The sequence below is a fragment of the Hemicordylus capensis genome, chromosome 1 (assembly GCF_027244095.1).
Source record: "Hemicordylus capensis ecotype Gifberg chromosome 1, rHemCap1.1.pri, whole genome shotgun sequence".
NCBI lineage: Eukaryota > Metazoa > Chordata > Lepidosauria > Squamata > Cordylidae > Hemicordylus > Hemicordylus capensis.
In genome coordinates, this window is record NC_069657.1 from 201,257,526 (window position 1) to 201,277,341 (window position 19,816).

General features: G+C 40.8%; 1 protein-coding gene across 2 annotated transcripts in view; it reads left to right on the forward strand.

Annotated features, from left to right (window-relative positions):
* AGPS (alkylglycerone phosphate synthase) overlaps positions 1-19,816 on the forward strand; it is a 103,284-nt gene that overhangs the window by 32,206 nt on the left and 51,262 nt on the right. Inside the window, exons 6-12 of one of the 2 annotated variants that reach the window (XM_053268293.1) lie at positions 1,243-1,314; positions 1,635-1,714; positions 3,070-3,150; positions 8,608-8,733; positions 9,360-9,468; positions 13,379-13,506; positions 17,489-17,540. In XM_053268293.1, the coding sequence (XP_053124268.1) occupies positions 1,243-1,314; positions 1,635-1,714; positions 3,070-3,150; positions 8,608-8,733; positions 9,360-9,468; positions 13,379-13,506; positions 17,489-17,540 (648 nt within the window). The remainder of the gene's footprint in view (positions 1-1,242; positions 1,315-1,634; positions 1,715-3,069; positions 3,151-8,607; positions 8,734-9,359; positions 9,469-13,378; positions 13,507-17,488; positions 17,541-19,816) is intronic. The other variant, XM_053268302.1, reaches the window with a different exon arrangement.

Below are 19,816 nucleotides of genomic sequence, written 5' to 3' on the forward strand. Positions count from 1 at the left end.
TCAGGTTTGAAATGAAATTTCTGAATTGGTAGCTTTGAACGTATGTTTCAGACAACTGAAACAGAAAGAAAATGTAGCTCTACTTGTATTTTTATCTTGAGCCTTGTTTAGGTCAGGATATGCATGCAGAAGCTTGCTCTGTGTACCTTAACCGTCAATCAGATTAATGTGAATGATGAGACTTTAAAGCAGGTGTTGTTAACCCGCAGTCTGTGGGAAATCTTTGCACTGAGTTTAATTTATTTCCTGGTGTGCCAGAATAAAGTTCTTGAAAATAATGATCCTGATTATTTATTTCCCGCCTCTCATTTTTACTGGAGCTTATAAAAATACATAATATAAATGTGGTGGAGGTCCATGGATAATACTTGAGGATCTGGATAGTTTGGAGGTATGAAAAGGGTGCAGAGCCCCTTTTAAGAACCCCGAGTCTCTTGAAAGCCTGCTCTTGTAGTGAACTTGTGGAACAGAATGGCATGTGGCATAGGGGTTGCAGCAGGGACCGGTGAAAATCCTCACACTGCAGAAAGGGCATTTCCTCCATTCTGAACAACTTAGGTCAGAACTCATAGGCCACATTATCTGGGTTTAGAAACTCTGTCTTGTTTACCATAATGCTGATGCTTTCTATTTTCAGCTTTTATTTGCCAGTTGTCTAAAAGGTTTAGGTATCTTTAGGATAAAGCTGTTTGGAACTCCATCTCTTATGTGTCTGACAGCTGGGGCTCAAGCCTAGTTTTATAAACCAGTGTTGCACATATTTTGTTGCTTTCATACATTTTTTCCCTGAGAGGATGGATATTTTCCCAATCTGCTTCCATTCTGAAATATTACTTTCAAAAGACTGAGGAATGTTACAGACTTTGTTTTGGATTATTGTAGATTGTGGTGGTTAGAGTGCTGGGCTAGGACCGGGGAGACCCGAGTTCAAATCCCCATTCAGCCATGAGACTAGCTGGGTGACTCTGGGCCAGTCACTTCTCTCTCAGCCTAACCTACTTCACAGGGTTGTTGTGAGGAGAAACACTGTTCTGGGCTCCTTGGAGGAAGAGCGGGATATAAATGTAAAATAATAATAATAATAATAATAAAGACAAGCTGCTAGTTAATTTTTAATACTGTATTAAAATCAGTTTTAAAGGTTCTGCTGAGATTAGCTGGATTATTAATACTACTTAACATATTCTAAGAAATAGCTATTCTGAAATGTCTTTAGTTCTTTCTTCATATTTTCTTTTATAGATTGCCATGATGATGTAGTTAAAATTGTGGAAATAGCCTGCAAACATAATGTGTGTATTATACCATTTGGTGGTAAGTGATTTAGCTAATTAACAGTGTTTATCTTTATAAGAATGTTTTAATCTTGTTTTCAGTGGCTGAGATATAAAGAGCTACTTTAGGAACATTTGAGGACTTGGGTGTGCCCAGAGGGATTCTTCGCTTTTTTCCTTTGAAGAGTAGACTCCTTTACTATATCACAATCTGCTTTTGGAAGTACTGTCAAGTTAAAAAATAGTATTTGCTTATTTTTTTAAAAAATTGCTTTTATGAGTTTCTTAATGGGGTCCCCTGATGGGGAACATCAAGGTAAAAGACTTAAAATTAAGTGAATGCATTTCCCACATTTGCAGGAGGAACAAGTGTTTCTAGTGCTCTTGAGTGTCCTCCTGATGAGAAAAGAACTATTGTTTCACTGGACACTTCACAAATGGTATGTGGAAAACCACTTTCAAGTATGTAACACTGGGAACAAAGCTTGAAATACTTGGGCAGAACACTGTTTAGTTAGAGGGAAGATTGCTTTAAGTGGGTTGGTTCCTGACTTGCGAGAGCTTGCACAAATTTCCCTGCCTCCTACCCATTCCAACCACTGCCACTCTGAAAAATCGCTACTGAAGGTTGGGGGACCCTTTAATGATATAGGATAGGGCATGGAAGGCAGCGGTGGGAGGGGAAATCAGTTAGAAACACCTTGCAGAAGTGGGAGCTATCTATTCTTCTCACCCTTTGAATGTGTTAGTGCTTTCCCAAACATTGTGCATACGTTTATTCCTCCTTGATTAAAAACTTCTGATTGGACACATTCTTTCTCATCAGGGGTGGTGTGATTACTAGACTTAGTAGCTGGAGTTGAGTCTGAGCCTAGATTTCTCATGTTTAATCCCAGCAATCCAACTATTACATACCACATTGGCTGTATTATGCGAATTGACTAATAAATACAGCCACCTGGACTGGCTGTAGTTAACCACTTCCAGTCTATGAGCATAAGGTGGAACATGCTACTCTCACTTAATAGCGTAGTTCTGAGAAGACAAAATACAACTTAATGGCACTGAATTCCATATGTGAGTGACATCCTTGATTTTGGTGCTTTGTGTTTTAAACAGACTCTTTTTGTGCCACACAAATTAAGATGCTATTTCTAAAGGAGTCTCTCACCATACCTGTTAATTGATTCTATGTGTGTTAAACCTCTGTAAGTTATTTCTGGTTGGGGACAAGGGACCCCTACAAGTAGAATACTGCTGGCCAGACCTGACCAGGCTCCATTCATAGTGCAGCACTCTTTATTAGTTTGACAGATGGGTCTCTAGTATAAAATATAAGGTTAAACATTTAAAACTGGCACAAGCATATGTGTTCTTAAACGTCTTGACTCTAATAGGACTGGCTTTGCGTTTAAAAAATAATAATTTCTGCCATTTTAAATATATTAGACACATATTTAGAGTAGTCTTAGCATATTGTTGTTGGCATACTACCCTGATCCCAGTGAGCTTGTGGAGCATCCTGACTTGCTGAGATACTTTCAGTAGACTGGTACTGTTTTTGGATTAATTCTTTAATTACATGAATCTGAATTCCTGACTAACATCTGAACCTTCAGGTTGATAGTTTATATTAGCACAGATTCAGTTGAATGTAGTAGTATTGTAAATAGACAAAACATGAAAACTCTGTTTGTTTCTTCCCTGTTCTAAGTCACTGAGTTGGCGGCTTCTTTTGTTAAAGAACTAAAAAGCAGATTGTCCATTTAACGAGTCTGTCTTTGTTTTCTTACAGAATAGGATTCACTGGGTAGATGAGAAAAATTTAACTGCTCACGTTGAAGCTGGCATTGTTGGACAAGACTTAGAAAGACAGGTATTTTGAACTTATTCCATTGAGAAGGAGTGTTTTTGGAAGTGTAATTTACTGTATATATCCTAAGCTATTGTTTTCATCATAACACATTTTTATGATTCTCACATCTATCCCTAGGGTTCAGGGTAAGTAATGGCTCTCTACCTTTCTCTGTGTTAAATAATGTTTTCAGGCCATATTTTAAAGTTTTTTTTGGCCATGACGCAAAAGAAGTGTAATCTAAAATTCAGGAGGTTTTTAGCAAGAAACGTGTCCCAAATATTTGTGCTGATATGTTTTGGCAAGGCAATGTAACATCACACATCCACATCAAATCTGCATGTATCCAGCATTTTTGTGCATATTTTTGACTCCTGAAATAATTTAAGTTGATGCAGGGCTATTGGGTTCTGGAAAAATATGGTTAAACACTTGATAGTAGTGAGGACTTCAGCCAATGTGGTGCATAGCTGTTTCCTCTCTAGCTGCTTACATTGGCCAAGGGACAGCTTGGCAGTTCTACTCCACACTTACTGCTTCTCTGCTCCAAAAAACCCTCAAAGCTCTCAGAATATTTCCTATACCTTTCTGCAAAAACAGGGTTGTGGGAGGTGGGAATGAAAAGGACACTGCTACAATTAGTAAGATACTGTACTAGGGTTTGTACAGTCGCTGCATCTCCTTCTGCCCTGGAAAAACTCTTGTGCTCCAGTGCATTGGGCCTTTCCCAAGCACCAGTATCAATATTTGGTGTTGCTGTGACATGACACGGAGCACACTCTTTGCAGTCCTTGAAAACAAGTTTCCTGTTTGTAAAAACTCTAGCAGTAAAAACAATTTGACACGTGTATTTCTGAGATTTAAAACCTGGTTCAGGAAGTCTTTAATACAGTGTTTCTGAGAGGCATGGATATTGCCAGTAATCCAAAGCATCTGGGCCACTCTCACTACTTTTTATAAGTAGGCATTTATATAAAAACACTTGGGTTATGGATTTAGTGTGGTGATCTTGTATTCCATAATTTAGAAAAGTCTTGTGGGAAGCAATTCTGATTATCACCTCTATAGTTTGCTGTCTAATGTAAGTTCAACTAATAGCCTGAGAAAATATCTACGATCAAAATCAACCTTGCACTAACATAACTAAGATTTGATAAAAGAATGAAATTGTCACATCAAAAAGTCACAATTTAGCTTGGTTTAGATGGAACCTTGAATCTGGTATGTGTTGAACTTGCTATATTTTATTAACCTGGTTACCGTAAAAGCAAACATTGTCGGCTTGCTCAGTTGATCTTTGCCCCCATTTCTACAGAATTGCTTTCCTAATCCTTTTGAAAGACTCCCAAGATATTACCCCACACAATTTTGCATTACAAGAATTAACCTTATTCCAGCGTACACAACTGGGATCAGAACCAGTATTAGCAGAACTTGTCTACAAACTGGGTTGTCAAATTAGGCATACTGCCAGAAATGAATTCAGGTCACATAGTCTTAAAATGTAAAACTAGTTTAAGAAAAATTAAATTGGGTTTCATAGTTCTGGACTGGGCAGTTTTGACAACGAAATACAAGGTGACATCTCTCTTTACGCAGCTTAAAGCTTCCTGACACTGTTCAGTTAAAAAATTCTAGTATTTTGACTTTGCAGTCTTACCTCTGTTGAGAAAAATCTCTCCTTTTCCCTTTAGCTATTACTTATGTTCCTTCTTACTCTGTGATTCCTTTGCTTGTGAAAGCCTGTGATCATTCATATTTTTCTTAGGAAGTGGTCTCCTATGCATTGTTCCAGTGTGATAAGTAACTATTGGCACATGTATTCTTAATGCCCTTCTAGATAGCTGGATTTTCAGCTCTGACGTGAATGTGTGAGCATGGATTTGGTAAAGATCAATGAACTGTTCCTATAGATCTGGCTAAAATCCATTCTTAAGTCATGTGCCCTTTAAAACATGGTTGAGTAGTAATACTTGTGATATTTAGTAATGGGCTTCCTGTTGTAGACTAGTCCTTTCAAGTGGGTTTTTCCAAAGAAATGATTTTTGTTGGAAACTACTAACACAGCACTTTCTGATGAAATGGCCTTTCATACTCCTTATTTTTATATCCTTTTATAATTTGATGTAGTATTTTAACCTTTCTGGAGCTGTAGTTTTTTTTTTAAAGGTTAGAATTAAAATGCACAGAGCATATTCCCTTAATTTAAATGACATTTTTCCAGGCTAGTAACTTCTGATATTTCACCAACTGCTTCATTCTTGAAATGCCACAGAATCTTTTGTCCCACTAGAATAAGGCATAATAGCTTCTTTTGCTACAGCTTTTTTCTTTAAAACTGAAGTATTAAAGTCTTGTCATTTCCCCTTCAGAGGTTTCCTAGATCAGAAAAGTTTTGAATTGTTTTTGTTTCTCTCAGTATTGTAGTATACATTCACAGTGCTGCAGGCAGATTTGAATGTGAATATAAATTGGGTTTTAGCATATGAAGCCCAGTTCTGGAGCAGAGGCACTCTGACCCCCAGACCTTGGGGCCCCAGTCTGTGGGTGGCAGCTTCCAAATGGCCAGGGAGCCTCCTGCAGCCACCCCATGCCCACCCCACTGTGCTGAACCTACGGTTTTTGTTTTTTAAATTTTAACCACTGCGTGGCCGAGGGGTGGCTTCCAGGGGGTGAGCTGAGCAGTCCTCAACTCCCCGCCCCCCCAGCAGCGGCGACTGCTGGGCCTGTCTGTTAGGCCCAGCGGCTCTTGCTAACAGCAAGGCACACCTACGCAGTTGAGAGAGATTGTCATGGGCTCTCGACAAAATCTCTTGAATGCGCAGGCATGCCCTGCAGTTAGCAGGAGATGCTCGGCCGAACGGACAGACCCAGCGTCGCTCTGGCCACCGCCGGGGGTGGGGGACGGACTTTGGCTTACTCTCCGGCAGCCACCCCTCAGCCACATGGTGGCTGAAGTTAAAAACAACAATGTAGGTTCACCATGGCAGGAGGCCTCCCAAAGTAGGTTTTGGGGGGCCTTGCGGTGGCAGGTGGGGGGGCTCATGGTCTGGGCCCCATAATTACCTAGGTGCACCCCTGTTCTGAAGTACATTGTTCTTTGTAGTCAGTGACCCAACCCAGATAGGGACTTATTAAAAGCTACAGAAACTGCCAAAACGGCTTTTTAAATTTGTGAAGAAAAGATGAAGGGCTCCAGCACTGCTAGACGGGTCTAGTGCCAAGTGTTTAGCTCTGTTGGTACACTGTAGCAATACTTCATTATACTCATAAGAACTTGCCTGTTGAGGGGATATGCAGCCTGATCCTCTTGAACCACAGGAATTGCAGTGGTGCATGCACACAATGTCCATGCGCAGTGGTGCATGTGCTCAATCCTTCCTGAGGATGCTAGATTCTTGTAATCTTGATACTGTATGTTTAAAAACACACTGGGCCCATGCGGTATCAAGTAATACTCTTATAATTACTTGAATGTATTCATTGACCCAGTTAATACTTGAATGTGGCATGGTTGCTGCTGATTATTTTCTTGTTGGGTTCATCATTGCTACCATACTGAATGAAGCAACAGCCATACGGTTTACCCAGACTGTATGGTTACTCTCGTTGTGGTACCAGCAGCCCAAGTAGGAGGTGGTATGTGAAATAGGAAGTAAATATACCCCCAGCCACATGAAAGCACTGTCCATCTCTTGACAGCAGTCACACCATAGGCATAACATGAATTGGTCTCCATTGTGGTGATGCAGTACATATAAGTGTGCTCTGATCTGGAGTAAAATGAATCTCAAAACTTTTCCAAGCCTTTAAAACATATGTTTTAATATACAAATTGGCACGCTATGAACTGTGTAATTTACTAAAAACAAGTTCATTGTCGCATCAGCTCATAATGTTTGACTGATATCTGAATTGACAAGCTCTGATTTGTGATCAGTTTGCAAACCAGAATTGGAAATAGTGGCTTGAAGAAGGGTTTGCCTTCTTGTGCATACTGTGTAAATATGGTTTGGAATGTTGTCTGAACTGAGCTGTTGCATACTAACAGTATCAGTTTACCTTTATCAGCCTTTGGAAAGATCTAGGCTTAGTGGGCATACTGACCCCTGCATCAGTGAAACATCAAACAGTGACCATACTGAAAGATATAATGAAGCAGATAGACTAGCACAGATGTTTAGGATCTATGTTCAAGCAATTTAAGAGACGACTGATTATACTGCTGACAGATGTTGCCCCCAAAACTCTTAAGAGCTATTGTACACTTACACTGCATTACTGAATAACCGGTCTTTCAAATTTTTCAGCACAGAATGTGATTTCAAGCATAGTGCATGTGATCAATAACTGTGCCAGTTGACCTATGACTGCTTTTGTTTGTGAAACAGTTTCATTAGGACAGCTTTGGAGTTGATGTATAAAGGCGTTTCATTCAATCCTTGAGGCAGTGCAGATGGCAAACCCAAACTAATAAAGAAAAATGAAACCAGTGACAAATGTATAGAAATTCCTGATCTGCATAGCAAATACACTGTGGTATTGCATACAGAAATCCCAGCCAGATGTTTGTATATTAAGTGAGCTCTTCTTCAGAGAATAAAGTATAATTGGTTGCTCAGGACGTCTGCAGACCAGCTGCAAATCATGTTAACAGAACTACAAATAAGTGCTTGGTTTTTATGCTTTGTTAGTAAAATTATTTTGTTGCAGTCTTATAGCTAACACAGGATTCTATGAAATGTTCTTTGAAGATTTAGAATGTTGGGATAAATGAGGCATGTTTACAGGTATGCTCAGTTAATACTGCAAAAACTTGGGTCCAGTTCCCCCAGTAATTTTTGGCTGTTTTGTTCATGCTGACTTTCTCTGTGTATGCAATCATGGAAATGTAGTACAATTAGAACCCGAGGTTATAATTACACTCATGCAGTATTTTTTGCAATCATATTGATACTAAAAATACTGCTGTGATAGCAGAAAATTCTGTCACGATCTATGTACAGCATACTGCCTTTTCAGGCAGGCGAGTGCCTAATCACAAAATAAACATGTGGAGAAAACTTTACAAAAATTACTGTAAAACAGTAGTTAGGAACTGCTATGTTAATAGAATCCAATCTTATATGTGATTTCCCCCGTCAGTAGAAAAGTATGCATCTATAAGACAGAAGGCTGCAGTGAAAGCTTGAATGCCCTTAGAAACGGAGCCAGCATGGTGTAGTGGCTAGAGTGCTGGACTAGGACTGGGGGACCCGAGTTCAAATCCCCATTCAGTCATGATACTAGCTGAGTGACTCTGGGCCAGTCACTTCTCTCTCAGCCTAACCTACTTCACAGGGTTGTTGCGAGGAGAAAGCTAAGTATGTAGTACACTGCTCTGGGCTTCTTGGAGGAAGAGCGGGATATAAAATGTAAAAAAAAATTTAAAAATTAAAAAATAACTTATGGTAATAGATTATTCTTTCCTGTGTTTAGCTGGCTGAAAGTGGTTACTGTACAGGCCATGAACCAGATTCACTGGAATTCAGTACTCTTGGAGGATGGGTGGCAACACGGGCATCAGGAATGAAGAAAAACATTTATGGAAACATTGAAGACCTGGTAAACTTTTTATTTATATATATATATATATATATATATATATATATATATATATATATATATATATATATATATAGTCTTTCAGTATGTTCTCATTTCACTGCCATACATTTTTGTGTTTCTTAGAGGGAAGACATTGGCTTTTGTGAAACACTAAAGATGATCTAGGTTTAAAAAATAACTTGAAGAATGCAGCACTTGAACATTAAATGTTCTCACCAAACTGAGCCTTCAAGATGGAGAGGGATCAGAATAACTTATATTGCCTTCCCTTTGTCGAGCCTTCTTCCTTTTTGAGCTGAGAGGGAAGAATAAAAGGAGGCAGGATAGTGGTGTGTTACTGTTTACATCTATAGGGCAGTTTACTATGCTCATATATCTGCTTCTCCAAGAATGGCTTGGTTGGTTAATCTTGGTATAGACTTGAGATGCTTTGGCGTTTGATATATTTTATTGCTTGCTTTTTATTGTGTATTCTCTCCCTCTCTCTCTTTCTCTGCTTTGTTTTTAAATCTTGTACACAATTTTGAGCATTTTGGTGGGAAAGTGGGTTCTAAATCATATGTGTGTGCACATTTGTGCATTCTTCTTTGTGTAACCCTAACTGAGTATACTGTATTAAACAGGTGGTTCATATAAAAATGGTTACCCCCCGAGGTGTAATACAAAAAAGCTGTCAAGGACCACGCATGTCAACAGGACCGGACATCCATCATTTCATTTTAGGATCTGAAGGTACAAGCAAAATAGAATGCCATTCTCTGTGTTAGAGAGCATTTTAGAATCTATGGAACTAAAACATTTACTTGCAACTTTGGCTTAAAGAATAAAACTCCTCTTATCTCTGTATGTGGCGGTTCATGCAGTTTTAACAGGGTTGGATCTTGATCTGCATAACTTGCCAAGGGGCCTTGCCTGCTCCTTCCTCTCCACTGCAGCCCCAGTGTGCCCCTGGAGCAGCTTGAGTGTCAAGGACCCTCCAGAAAAATATAAGATGAGGCACGGGGCTGCAGGGGAAGGGGGGAATCAAGCAAAATCAGGTGGAGGCACTTTACACGAGCTTCCTCCTGCTTGCACAGAAGGTGCCTCTGCCTGATCTTGACTTGTCTCCCCCGCCCCCACTCCCTTGCCCTATCCAATACTGTTCTGGAGACTCCACCCACTTTAGAGTGACTTTTCAGGGGGTTGCTGGGGTTTGCAGTGGGGATGAGAGGCATGCAATTCTTGCAAATCAGGAGCCAAGCCAGTTGATGAAAGCAGGACAAGGCTAATGAATCTTCTTAGGGTGATGATAGATTGATGCATCTTAACACTAGTCTCAGGCATGTTTCTCATTTAAAACACTGGCCTTTAGAGGCTGGCCTTGGTGATCACTAGAACTTCATGCAATTTCTCCATTTGGGCTTTCTTTACTTGTTTACTCACTCCCAGTCATCCCAATGGATTCAGCTGCATTATAAAAATACCTTTAGTGAAAAGTTTAGGATTTCATACGATGTCTAGTGTTGAAATGGTCTGATTAAAACACATGAAGTCAAGGTGGTTTGGGAAACTTTGCTAATTAAGTTCCATAGCATAAGTTTCTAACTATGCATAATTATGGCAAGAGCATGTCTTCAGCCCACTTCTGACCATTCCCTTACTTGAGTTTTATTCTGCATCTACACCAGGCTTGTAAATGCTCAAGGGGTAAATGAACTCATTCGTTCTGCTTTTGAATTCCCATTTCCTTTGCCACCATTAGTTGCCTACTCCCTGTACGGGAGCTGTCCCAGACATCTATGAGCCTGCAAAATGGCAGCAGGGCTGTGTCAACACCCTCAGCCTCCATAGTGCTGCCCTGTAGTAAACAAAGCAGTGCGATGGAGACTGCATGTGGGACTGTCTGTGACTCCCTTCTAGCCTTAGAGAGTGGCTGACATTCTAACAAAATGTGCATGTAAGGAGCAATTTCAGGACATGCCAGGAGGCCTTGCACAACCCAGTCCCCATGCTTATGTGCTGTTGTGCAGGAGCCATCAGAGTTGGGAGCACTCTCTGTGCTCTGGAAGCACTCTGTAAGATCAGAAACACATTGCTGAGCCTCAGTGATGTGTCTCTGATTTTTCAGAGTACTCCGAACTCTAAGGGCTCTTGTGGAACAGCACATGTGTAAGGCAAGGGGGGGGGGCGTTGTGCAAAGCCTCCTGTCACAGCCACCCAGTCTCTCCTTATGAACACATTTTGGATGGTCAGAACGTCAGCCAGTGGCTTTTAAACCAATGAGCAAGAATTTCACACAGTGGCCCATCTGGTGGGCCACTGTGTGAAACAGGATGCCGGACTAGATGGACCTTGGGCCTGATCCAGTAGGGCTGCTGTTCGATTCTTAAGAATGGATCTTTCCTAATGCTGTCTCATTTAATGTGTGGTAGTGGCATGTAAACTTCAAGGATAGCGCAGTCTTCATAATGGCTTTAGAGTCATTAGATCCTAGTAGTTCTGTGATTCTAAAGAAGAATGTGGATCTCACATGCAACCTTTGTAGCAGTGGATATAGATCAGTTTGTTGTCTTCCAGCCTTAAAGATCCAGGAGGGCTTTAAGGTAAAAAGAAACAGTTTCACAGCACTTTTATAGGGTAATCCTGTGTAAACACAGGATGCTGCTAAGGTGAGCACCATATGTTGACTTACATGCTCACAGCAATGAGAATATGCCTTTTATTCTAGAGCTGATTGTTGCTCGCAACAGGAACCCAAGAAAATGCTGGGTTATATGGCTCATACACACAGATCAACTTAGTGTACAGAAAACATAAGACTCTTTAATAACTTGAACTAAATATTAAAGGAAGCAATCAGTCCACTGCGGATCCAATAGGGTATAACAGCCTGGTTCTTCCTCTCCTCTTCCCTTGACCACATGAGCACACTTCATGTTCTGTTACAGAAATGCAAGTCCGTGTACACCTACCACATCCCCATTCAGCTCATCCTCACCACTTGATCTAGGAACATGAGTTTGGAATTCATGTTCCTTGACTGAGCAGAGAGGCCAAGCTAAATGAATATATGCTTCTTTCCACAGACTTGCTTTTCCCTGTAACAACTTGGTTGGTACAGTGCTTATGCCAAGGCTGGAGTGAGGGGACCAGGCTCACGTAAAATATGGGGATCCCTGGATGGGCAGATATTGGGCTTGATCCAATTCACTATGGACATAACACTTTAGACAAGTTAATTCTCAGTTGAGATTAAGTATAAACTTTCCAAGTTTGCACACTAATATACGTTAGAGAAACACTTGAGTTCAGAATGTAATTTCTTATCTTAAAGCTCACTAAACATTTTGCACTATTTTATTTACTACAACAGAGCTTAACTCCGATATTGTGCTACGTCATAGTTAGAACCCAACCATTTTGAGCTTGCCAAACGTACAAGCAAACCATGGTATAGAGATGCTTCCTGCTTTTGGTTTCCATCTGCTCAATGTTCTAGTATTAGTGCGATGCCTCTAGAGGCTGAACAATGACGATAACTATTGCATGTCAAATCGAGCATATCTCAAAACTGTAGCTAGTAGAAAACATGGCTTCTGAATTCTGATTTGCCAGCCAATCACAAATCATGTCTTGTGAACTGTATACTGTCATAATAAGCTTTTGTTAAGCTTGCTTATCTATGATTTGGTGTAATGTCAAAATTGAACTAATTCTGACAGTTGTGCAGGGTGGCACAACTTTGGCCCTCAGCTGCTGATGGACTACAGATCCCATCATCCCTGACTATTGGGCACTGTGGATGAGATTGATGGGAGTTGTAGTCCAACAGCTGGAGGGCCATAGTTGTACATTATTTCCTAAACCATGGCTGCTCAACTTCGGCCCGCATGCAATGCTGGCCTACAATTCTCATCATCCCTGGCTTTTGGCTGCTGTGGCTGTGGCTTATGGGAGTTGTAGTCCAAAAACAGCTGGGGGACCTAAGTTGAGCAGGCCTGCCCTAAACCCATGCTGCCTTCTTCACTTTCTTCTCCATAGTAGTTGTCCATTTGCCTTTTTTGTAGCAAGATACTTTTTCTGTTTCAGTGAATGATAAGTACTGTTTCTAGACTTCCAGTAAAAATATTAGAAAACATTTTTAGGTGCTCTGGTTGATATTAAACAGAGCAAGATAATTCAGTGTGATCTGGGAGCAACATATCTGCAGAACAAGCCCAGCATAGTTCATGCTTTCACAGGAAGTATTTGTATGATTCCGCATGTTGAGTTTTAGTTATAACTGTGTTTTCCTCACTGGATTATTTAAATAATAGTGTCAGTACTACATTCTAATGTGGAGAAAGCCATTCTTTTGCAGTCTAGTGTAGCTTAATTGAAATCATTGTGATATTTAATGTTTTGAACTGGAATTGTTTCAGCAGTTAGAAGCCTAATCCTCACAGTTTGAGAAATACTGCATTAACTGTACATCACCATTGGGCAGTTCTAGAATAGGAACATTAGTGTTAATTTAAAAAAATAAATTAAAATTAAAACCTCGTTTAACAAAAATGACCAAATAGAAAGTTGGGATTCTGAATTTTGCCTGTTAAATCTCAAAATAATTTTGTAAATCTTTCAGCTGCAGTAGCAAAATGATTATTTTCCTCTTTTTATAAAGGAACGCTTGGAGTGGTAACAGAAGTTACAATAAAAATTCGACCAGTCCCTGAATACCAAAAGTATGGCTCTGTAGTATTTCCAAACTTTGAGAGAGGGGTGGCCTGCTTAAGAGAAGTAGCAAAGCAGGTAAAGTAACCTTGTCTTCAAGTTGTATTCATTGTACTTAAACCAAAAAAGTAGCAGTATCCAAACACTTTCACTAGATGGCATGCTAATGCTCTGGTCTGCCTCCCTCTTTTAGGTTGAGAAATGTATTTTGGAGGCTAATATGCCATTCAGCTTCTTGGAGGTGGCTACATGGAATGCAAAGATCTTTTATTTCTATGGCTTGCTTTCCTAATACTGTTTTTAAAAGATAAAATAAATGCAATAGGTTTTGTTATGCAATAGGTTTTGCTTCCGTCCATTTGAATACCATTTTCTGTATCTTATAAGGACTAGGGAATGTTCTTGCTGCACTTGGGGCTGGATCTTTGCTTCATAATAGTATGAAATGTTTTTCCCAGAGTTTCCCCAGCTTATTTTTCTTTTTCTAGGAACCTAGAGCTGGTTGAGGGGAAGGGAGTAAATTTGGTGACATTTAAGGGCATTAGCGTTTGGGTCCATTAGCTGTATGGATTTCTAACTTTAAAACACTTCTTGCATAACTAGTAATTAAACAAAGTATTTTGCAGGAAATAGGCTATTTTAATATTGTGAACTGCTTTCTCAGCACAAATGTAACAATGCATTGTGTTAACTTGAGTACAGGGTTTCAAGAACACCTCATTTCCTGTCAGTATCATAACTGAATTTGTTATAGAATTAAGCTGAGGCTTTCATTTGTGTAGCTAAGAGTGACGTGTACAACATGTTGTATGTGTTATACCCGAGGGCAGAATATTCAGGCTTTTAAATGAAATTTCAGTGAATTGAGCTGTATTATAAATACTTGGAGACTGTCACTGCCGTCTTATGTACTGGTTGGTACAAGTCGACTGGGCTAACTTGTGGAAGCCAGGGTAGGGGGTTGGTGAGCAAATGCCGAGATACAGGAGGGGTATCTGTCACCTGTGTTCTACCATTAAATTCAAACAATTAACATATTTTAAAAATGCAACAAAAGCTCATAAATTGTGAAAGACCACTTATGCAAATGGCTGTATTTAGGTTCTAGACCAGGGCTATGCAACATACGGCTCCTGAGCACGTTTCCACCAGCCCGTGGTGGAAGCAGGCCACCGCTGCCACCTACCTCCTGCAGGTAGCAGGAGCAGTGGCAAGGTGGTGCACTGCTGTGGATGCAGTGCCTCTGGCCTCCTGCCACCGCTCACCCTGGCTCCTGAGCCCCTCTACTGTAGTCAGGGGCTGCCGCAGGTGCCGCTCACCTTCCCCGTAGCTCCCGGGCCCCTCTGCCTCTATCGGGGATGGTTGCTTCCTGACCACAAGGGTACGCATGTGCCCTGAGGGAGACACGGGGGCTCCCGGCACCGACAGAGGCAGAGGGGCTCAGGAGCCCAGGTGGGTAGCAGGAGTGGCAGGAGGGGGAAGGCAAGCATCACCCCCAGCAGCCCCTGACTAGAGTAGAGGGGCTCAGGAGCAAGAGTGAGCAGAGGTGGGAGCTGGCAGTGCTGCATCCACAACAGCACGCCTCCGCAACTGCTTCTGCTGCTTGCTTGGGGGCGGGGGGTGGTGGTGGTGGTGCAAAGGCATGGTGAAAGGCTGAGGGCCTTTCATCATGGCCAGTGGAATGAAATTGAAAATTAAAAATTGATTTGATTTAATTCTATTTAATATTCAAATATTTATTTAATAATCAATGTCCTAAATTTAGGGCCTAACGTTTATCTTGGCCCCTGCACACCAAGTCCCAGTTGATTTTGGCCCACTGGGGCATTTGAGTTGTGCACCCCTGCTCTTGACAAAGCATAATATAACCTTGAAGTATAAGGTTTTTGATGCAAGTGTGGAATACGTCTAGGAGGGAATGACTTGGATCTAGAGGAAACATCTCCTTGCACAATCTAGCCTTGCCAGTTTCCTCCCTGCTGCCCTAGGCCCCTTCCCCATGGGATTACAAGGGCTGTAATCTCATCGGCAGACCTACTGGATCCAATTCAATGCAGGGTATATCATATGATTTTTGCATGGGATCAGGATGTGATAGACCCAACGCAAAATTGTTAGATATTATCAGATTGGATTGAATCTGTGCATCGGAGGGCATCACACTTTCCCTTTATTTTATTTTGTCTAAAACTTAATATCTTTTTTTCCAGCTGTCTGGGAGCAGGGTGATCTTCCATATATGGAAAATGATTGTTGGGTGCGGGGAGTTCTGACTCCTCTAACTGGCCAATGAGGAAATGATTTTTGAGGCTTGGAGCTGTTCCAAGCATGCTGCAGTTGGTTGATGTGTGTTTCTGTTACAGTAGCTTACAGAGTAATGCTGTGACTTCACAAGGGAGAAGGTAATTTTACCAATTCCTCCCTTCACTTTGCTTTTTCCAGTGTCCCCTAAAATAGGCCCCTGAGGGTTGGGACACCTTCAGGAGATCTATTTCTGGGTGGGGGACTAGGAGCAGTAAAGGGAAGGGATGTTGACAAAAATCACCCCTCCCTCCAAGCATGCCATTGCTCTGTATAGTACTTCCAGTCACTGATCTGCCTGCAGCTTAGAGATGTGCACGAGCTGGTTTGGCACCTCCTTAGGGAAGCGCAAACCAGCTCGGGTGCCTGCAGCCAAACTGGTTTGGCTGGGTAGGGAGTTGTTCCCTTAAGGAGCAGGTAAGCAGGTCCTTACCTATTCCGCTGCCGCCCTGCTGCTTTTCCAGGCTATATCAGTTTGGAACGGACACATTGGCTCATTTTGTATCAGGGAATTGATCCATTTGGCTCTGAATCAAATCTTATCCCCAGTCTCTATCCCTCTTTATATTTTTCTGCCACTCAATCTCCCATTATCCATCTGTTCTGTACCTCTCCATTAGAATATCTAACTGCTGTTATATCAATTCTGTTTCAACATTCTAGGTGTTAATGTACTTCTCACAGAATCTATTGACTGACTTAACTAATTTGAATTCTTAATGCATAACTATCATTTAGCTTATTACTGACACTGTTAAGACTAACTCTTATCATGTAGTATCAGTATGGCCTAGGTGTATTAACTCGCTCTTCACTAAACTTGCAAACCTAACCCCCCACCCGTGTACGCGCACGCACACACGCACACTCTCTCTCTCTCTCTCTCTCTCTGTTCCGTGTACTTCCAGAAATCGTATATAACCTTGATTATCAGGCAGAAAACTTATATGTATATCCAAATTATTCGTAACCTCTGAAGAGTACATTATTTACAGCAAGATTTTGATTCACACGTTTCACAAACCATATTAATCAGCCTTATTTAATCTTGGCCTCTATGTTGATTATCTGTTTAATGTTGTGAAATGGAATTCTGTTATAGAACTTCAATATCTACCTTTAGGTTGGACAGCAACACTGATTTAACTAGCTGGCCATTTTGATTATGTCATGCCAGTGCTTGGTCAGCTGCACTGGCTCCCAGTCCAGTCTGGGCCCAATTCAAAGTGCTGGTTTTAACCTTTAAAGCCCTAATTGACTTGTGACTGGTTTACCTGAGAGAGTGCCTTGCCCCATATGTCTTGGACCTTAAGATCTTCTTCGGAGGCCGTGCTCCGAGTGCCCTTGCCAAAAGAGGTGAGGTGGGTGGCTAGTAGTGGGGTTGGCTTTTTCAGTGGTGGCATCCCATTTTATGGAACAGCCTCCCCATTGTGATTTGCCTGGCATCATCATCATCTTGTTTTTTTAGACACCAGGTAAAAACCTTTCTGTTCACTTGGGCCTTTTAAATTTGATTTTTAAAACTGACTTTTAAAAAAGTTTTTAAATTGTTTTGTTCTGTTTTGTTTTGTGTTTTGGTGTTGTGATTTCTTGTTTATTATGTGTGTTTACTTGATGTTTTAATGCTGTGCCGTGAGCTGCCCAATTTGTTATGGGGCAGCTAACAAATAAAGTTTGTTATTTTATTTACATGCCAGATATTTTGCAGTAATGTCATAATTTAAATTGCTGTATTCATATATAACTCTTCTCTTTGTAGAGATGTGCTCCTGCATCCATTCGCCTTATGGACAATGAACAATTTCAGTTTGGTAAGTTTTTACTGATTTTATTCAGGGTTTGTTTAGTAATGATGCCACCAAACATTATCTGGGTGAACTCAGAAATCAAATTCAGTGGGTTTGGAAGATGCACATTATGACCCCAAAATTCTTCTCCATCTTAAATTTTAATCAGACTCTGAGAGAAACTTAATCCCAACTTCTCCTCCCCTCCCTGCCAATTCCAAGCCCACTCTTATCTTTCATTGCTTCAGCAGTGGCAGAAAAATGGGGGGATGTCTCTTTGCTTTCTGATGCCTGGCACACTGTGATGGTTGAGTACTAGTGACATTGGGAACCAATAAGACATGAAATGGGCTTGGAATTGCACTTGGAAGAAGCTTTTTCCAGGGGTTGGGGATCATTCATTTTGTAAGCCCAATTCTGAGCCAATGGGGGGTAAGAGAGTTGTCTAGTACTGGCTTTTATAGATTTATCAGACCACTCTGGCAAAGTTTGGCATACTGACAACTAGGAACCAGTGTGGGCATAGCAGCAGACATTCTTCTACTTGTGGGTAAGGAATTGAGAATAAGATACAGAAGTGCATGCCATCTCCTTCTTCGAATTCCCTTCTGTTTAGCAGTACTCCTTCCCCTGCCCCACTTCATTGGCCATAATCAGGGTTCAGTGTTGAGTCAAATTCCAAAGCACTAGGCAATTTGGAGTTGTGTGTCTCAAACAACAACACCCTATGCTACCTAGCAAACTGCCCTTGAAACTGAGGTGACACTTTCGAAAGTAGTTTGTGATATGGCATGGTGTCTAGGGATGTGCACGAAATCGGCAACGGCTAGTTTGATGGCGGGGGGATTACCTTTTAAGGAGCAGAGAGGGTGCTCTTACCACCCGCTGCGTTTTCCCCATCGGCACTGTGCTTAAAAACAGTTCCATGGGGTGGCAGTTTACCTCCTTGCCGCCCTGGTGCTCGTCGGACCAGAAGTGCCTTCCATCACTGACCTTAGGTGGAGATCTTGCAGTGTAGATATTTGCTGTCCCTCTGACCCCTTAAGGGGCTCTTAATCTTCAAAGCTAGTGTTCACAAATATTAATCTAAAAGCAGTGTGCCTTTATTTTTTTCTCAACTGTTGGTTTATTTAGAATTAGATTTAGTTTCTTAGTTGATTGAATTTCAAACAATTGACTAATGTCTTTAATTGGACTTCAGTTGCACTAAATAAAACACAATTAAATGTGCCAAAAAGCAGACCTGTATGCCACCCTGGCAGCAGCAGTAATTCTACTAGCTTCTGTGAAAGGTTGTTGAAATAATAAACATCTTGTGCTTCTTAACATCTGTTTCCCTGTAATGCTACTCTGTTGATTCATTTGTTTTAACAAATTCAGAGTACTTTTGGGCAGACAGAGTAGACTTAGGAAGTAGACTTTTGGCTGAAATTAGAGTGGAGAGCATTTAGAACTGTAAAATAAACAATTCATTTACAGTTCTTGAGTTGCAGTCACAGTAGGAAATGGGAGCAGCAAACAAAAGTTTCCAGATGTGTCTCCAGTCAGATTGAGCCTAGTATCTATACCGTGTGGAATGGTTCTCGGGCAAACCAATAGATGTGAAGTGTGGTAGAGAAACTTCATGTGAGAAAAACTTCTCACCCTTCCCATTGTAGTCCTGTCACAAAAGCTAGATAATTCAGATTAAAAAAAACCTGTGGCAGACTAAAATATCATAGTACTTCTCCTCTGGGTGGCTCTGAGCCAAGATAAAAGATTGTTACAAAAATGTAGCCATGGTGGTTCTTAAACTGAAATTATTGGAAAGCATCTGGGGAAAATAACACTTCTTCACAATTTTGATTAACTCAGTCATGGGGCAAAATATTAATATGTTTAAAGTATTGCTTAAATAAGCAGGTATTGGGATTGATGGGATTTTAAAAAACACAAAATTGTTTTTTTTAATTCAAAATGACAAGTTGCAGTCAACTCTATCTCTGGCTATAAGAATAAGTTTTTTTGTATAATTAGAAAAATACACAAACTCATTTGCTGACATCTTATAGGCTGCTTTAAAAACATTCTTGTATTCTTGATTAACCAAAGGTGCATATATGTAGCTTTGCCAAAAGGAATGGGCACTCACAGCATTTGGTCAGTTTCTCATTGATTTTTTTGCTCACTTTTCTTCTGTATCATGCTTAAGGGGAAGCAGTTCTGGCAGATTGAGATGGAAGCCAGTTGTACAGAGTGCTGAGCAATGGCATCTCTTGAGTCACCAATAAATTGGTCCCCAGAGCAATTTTTCAACTTTA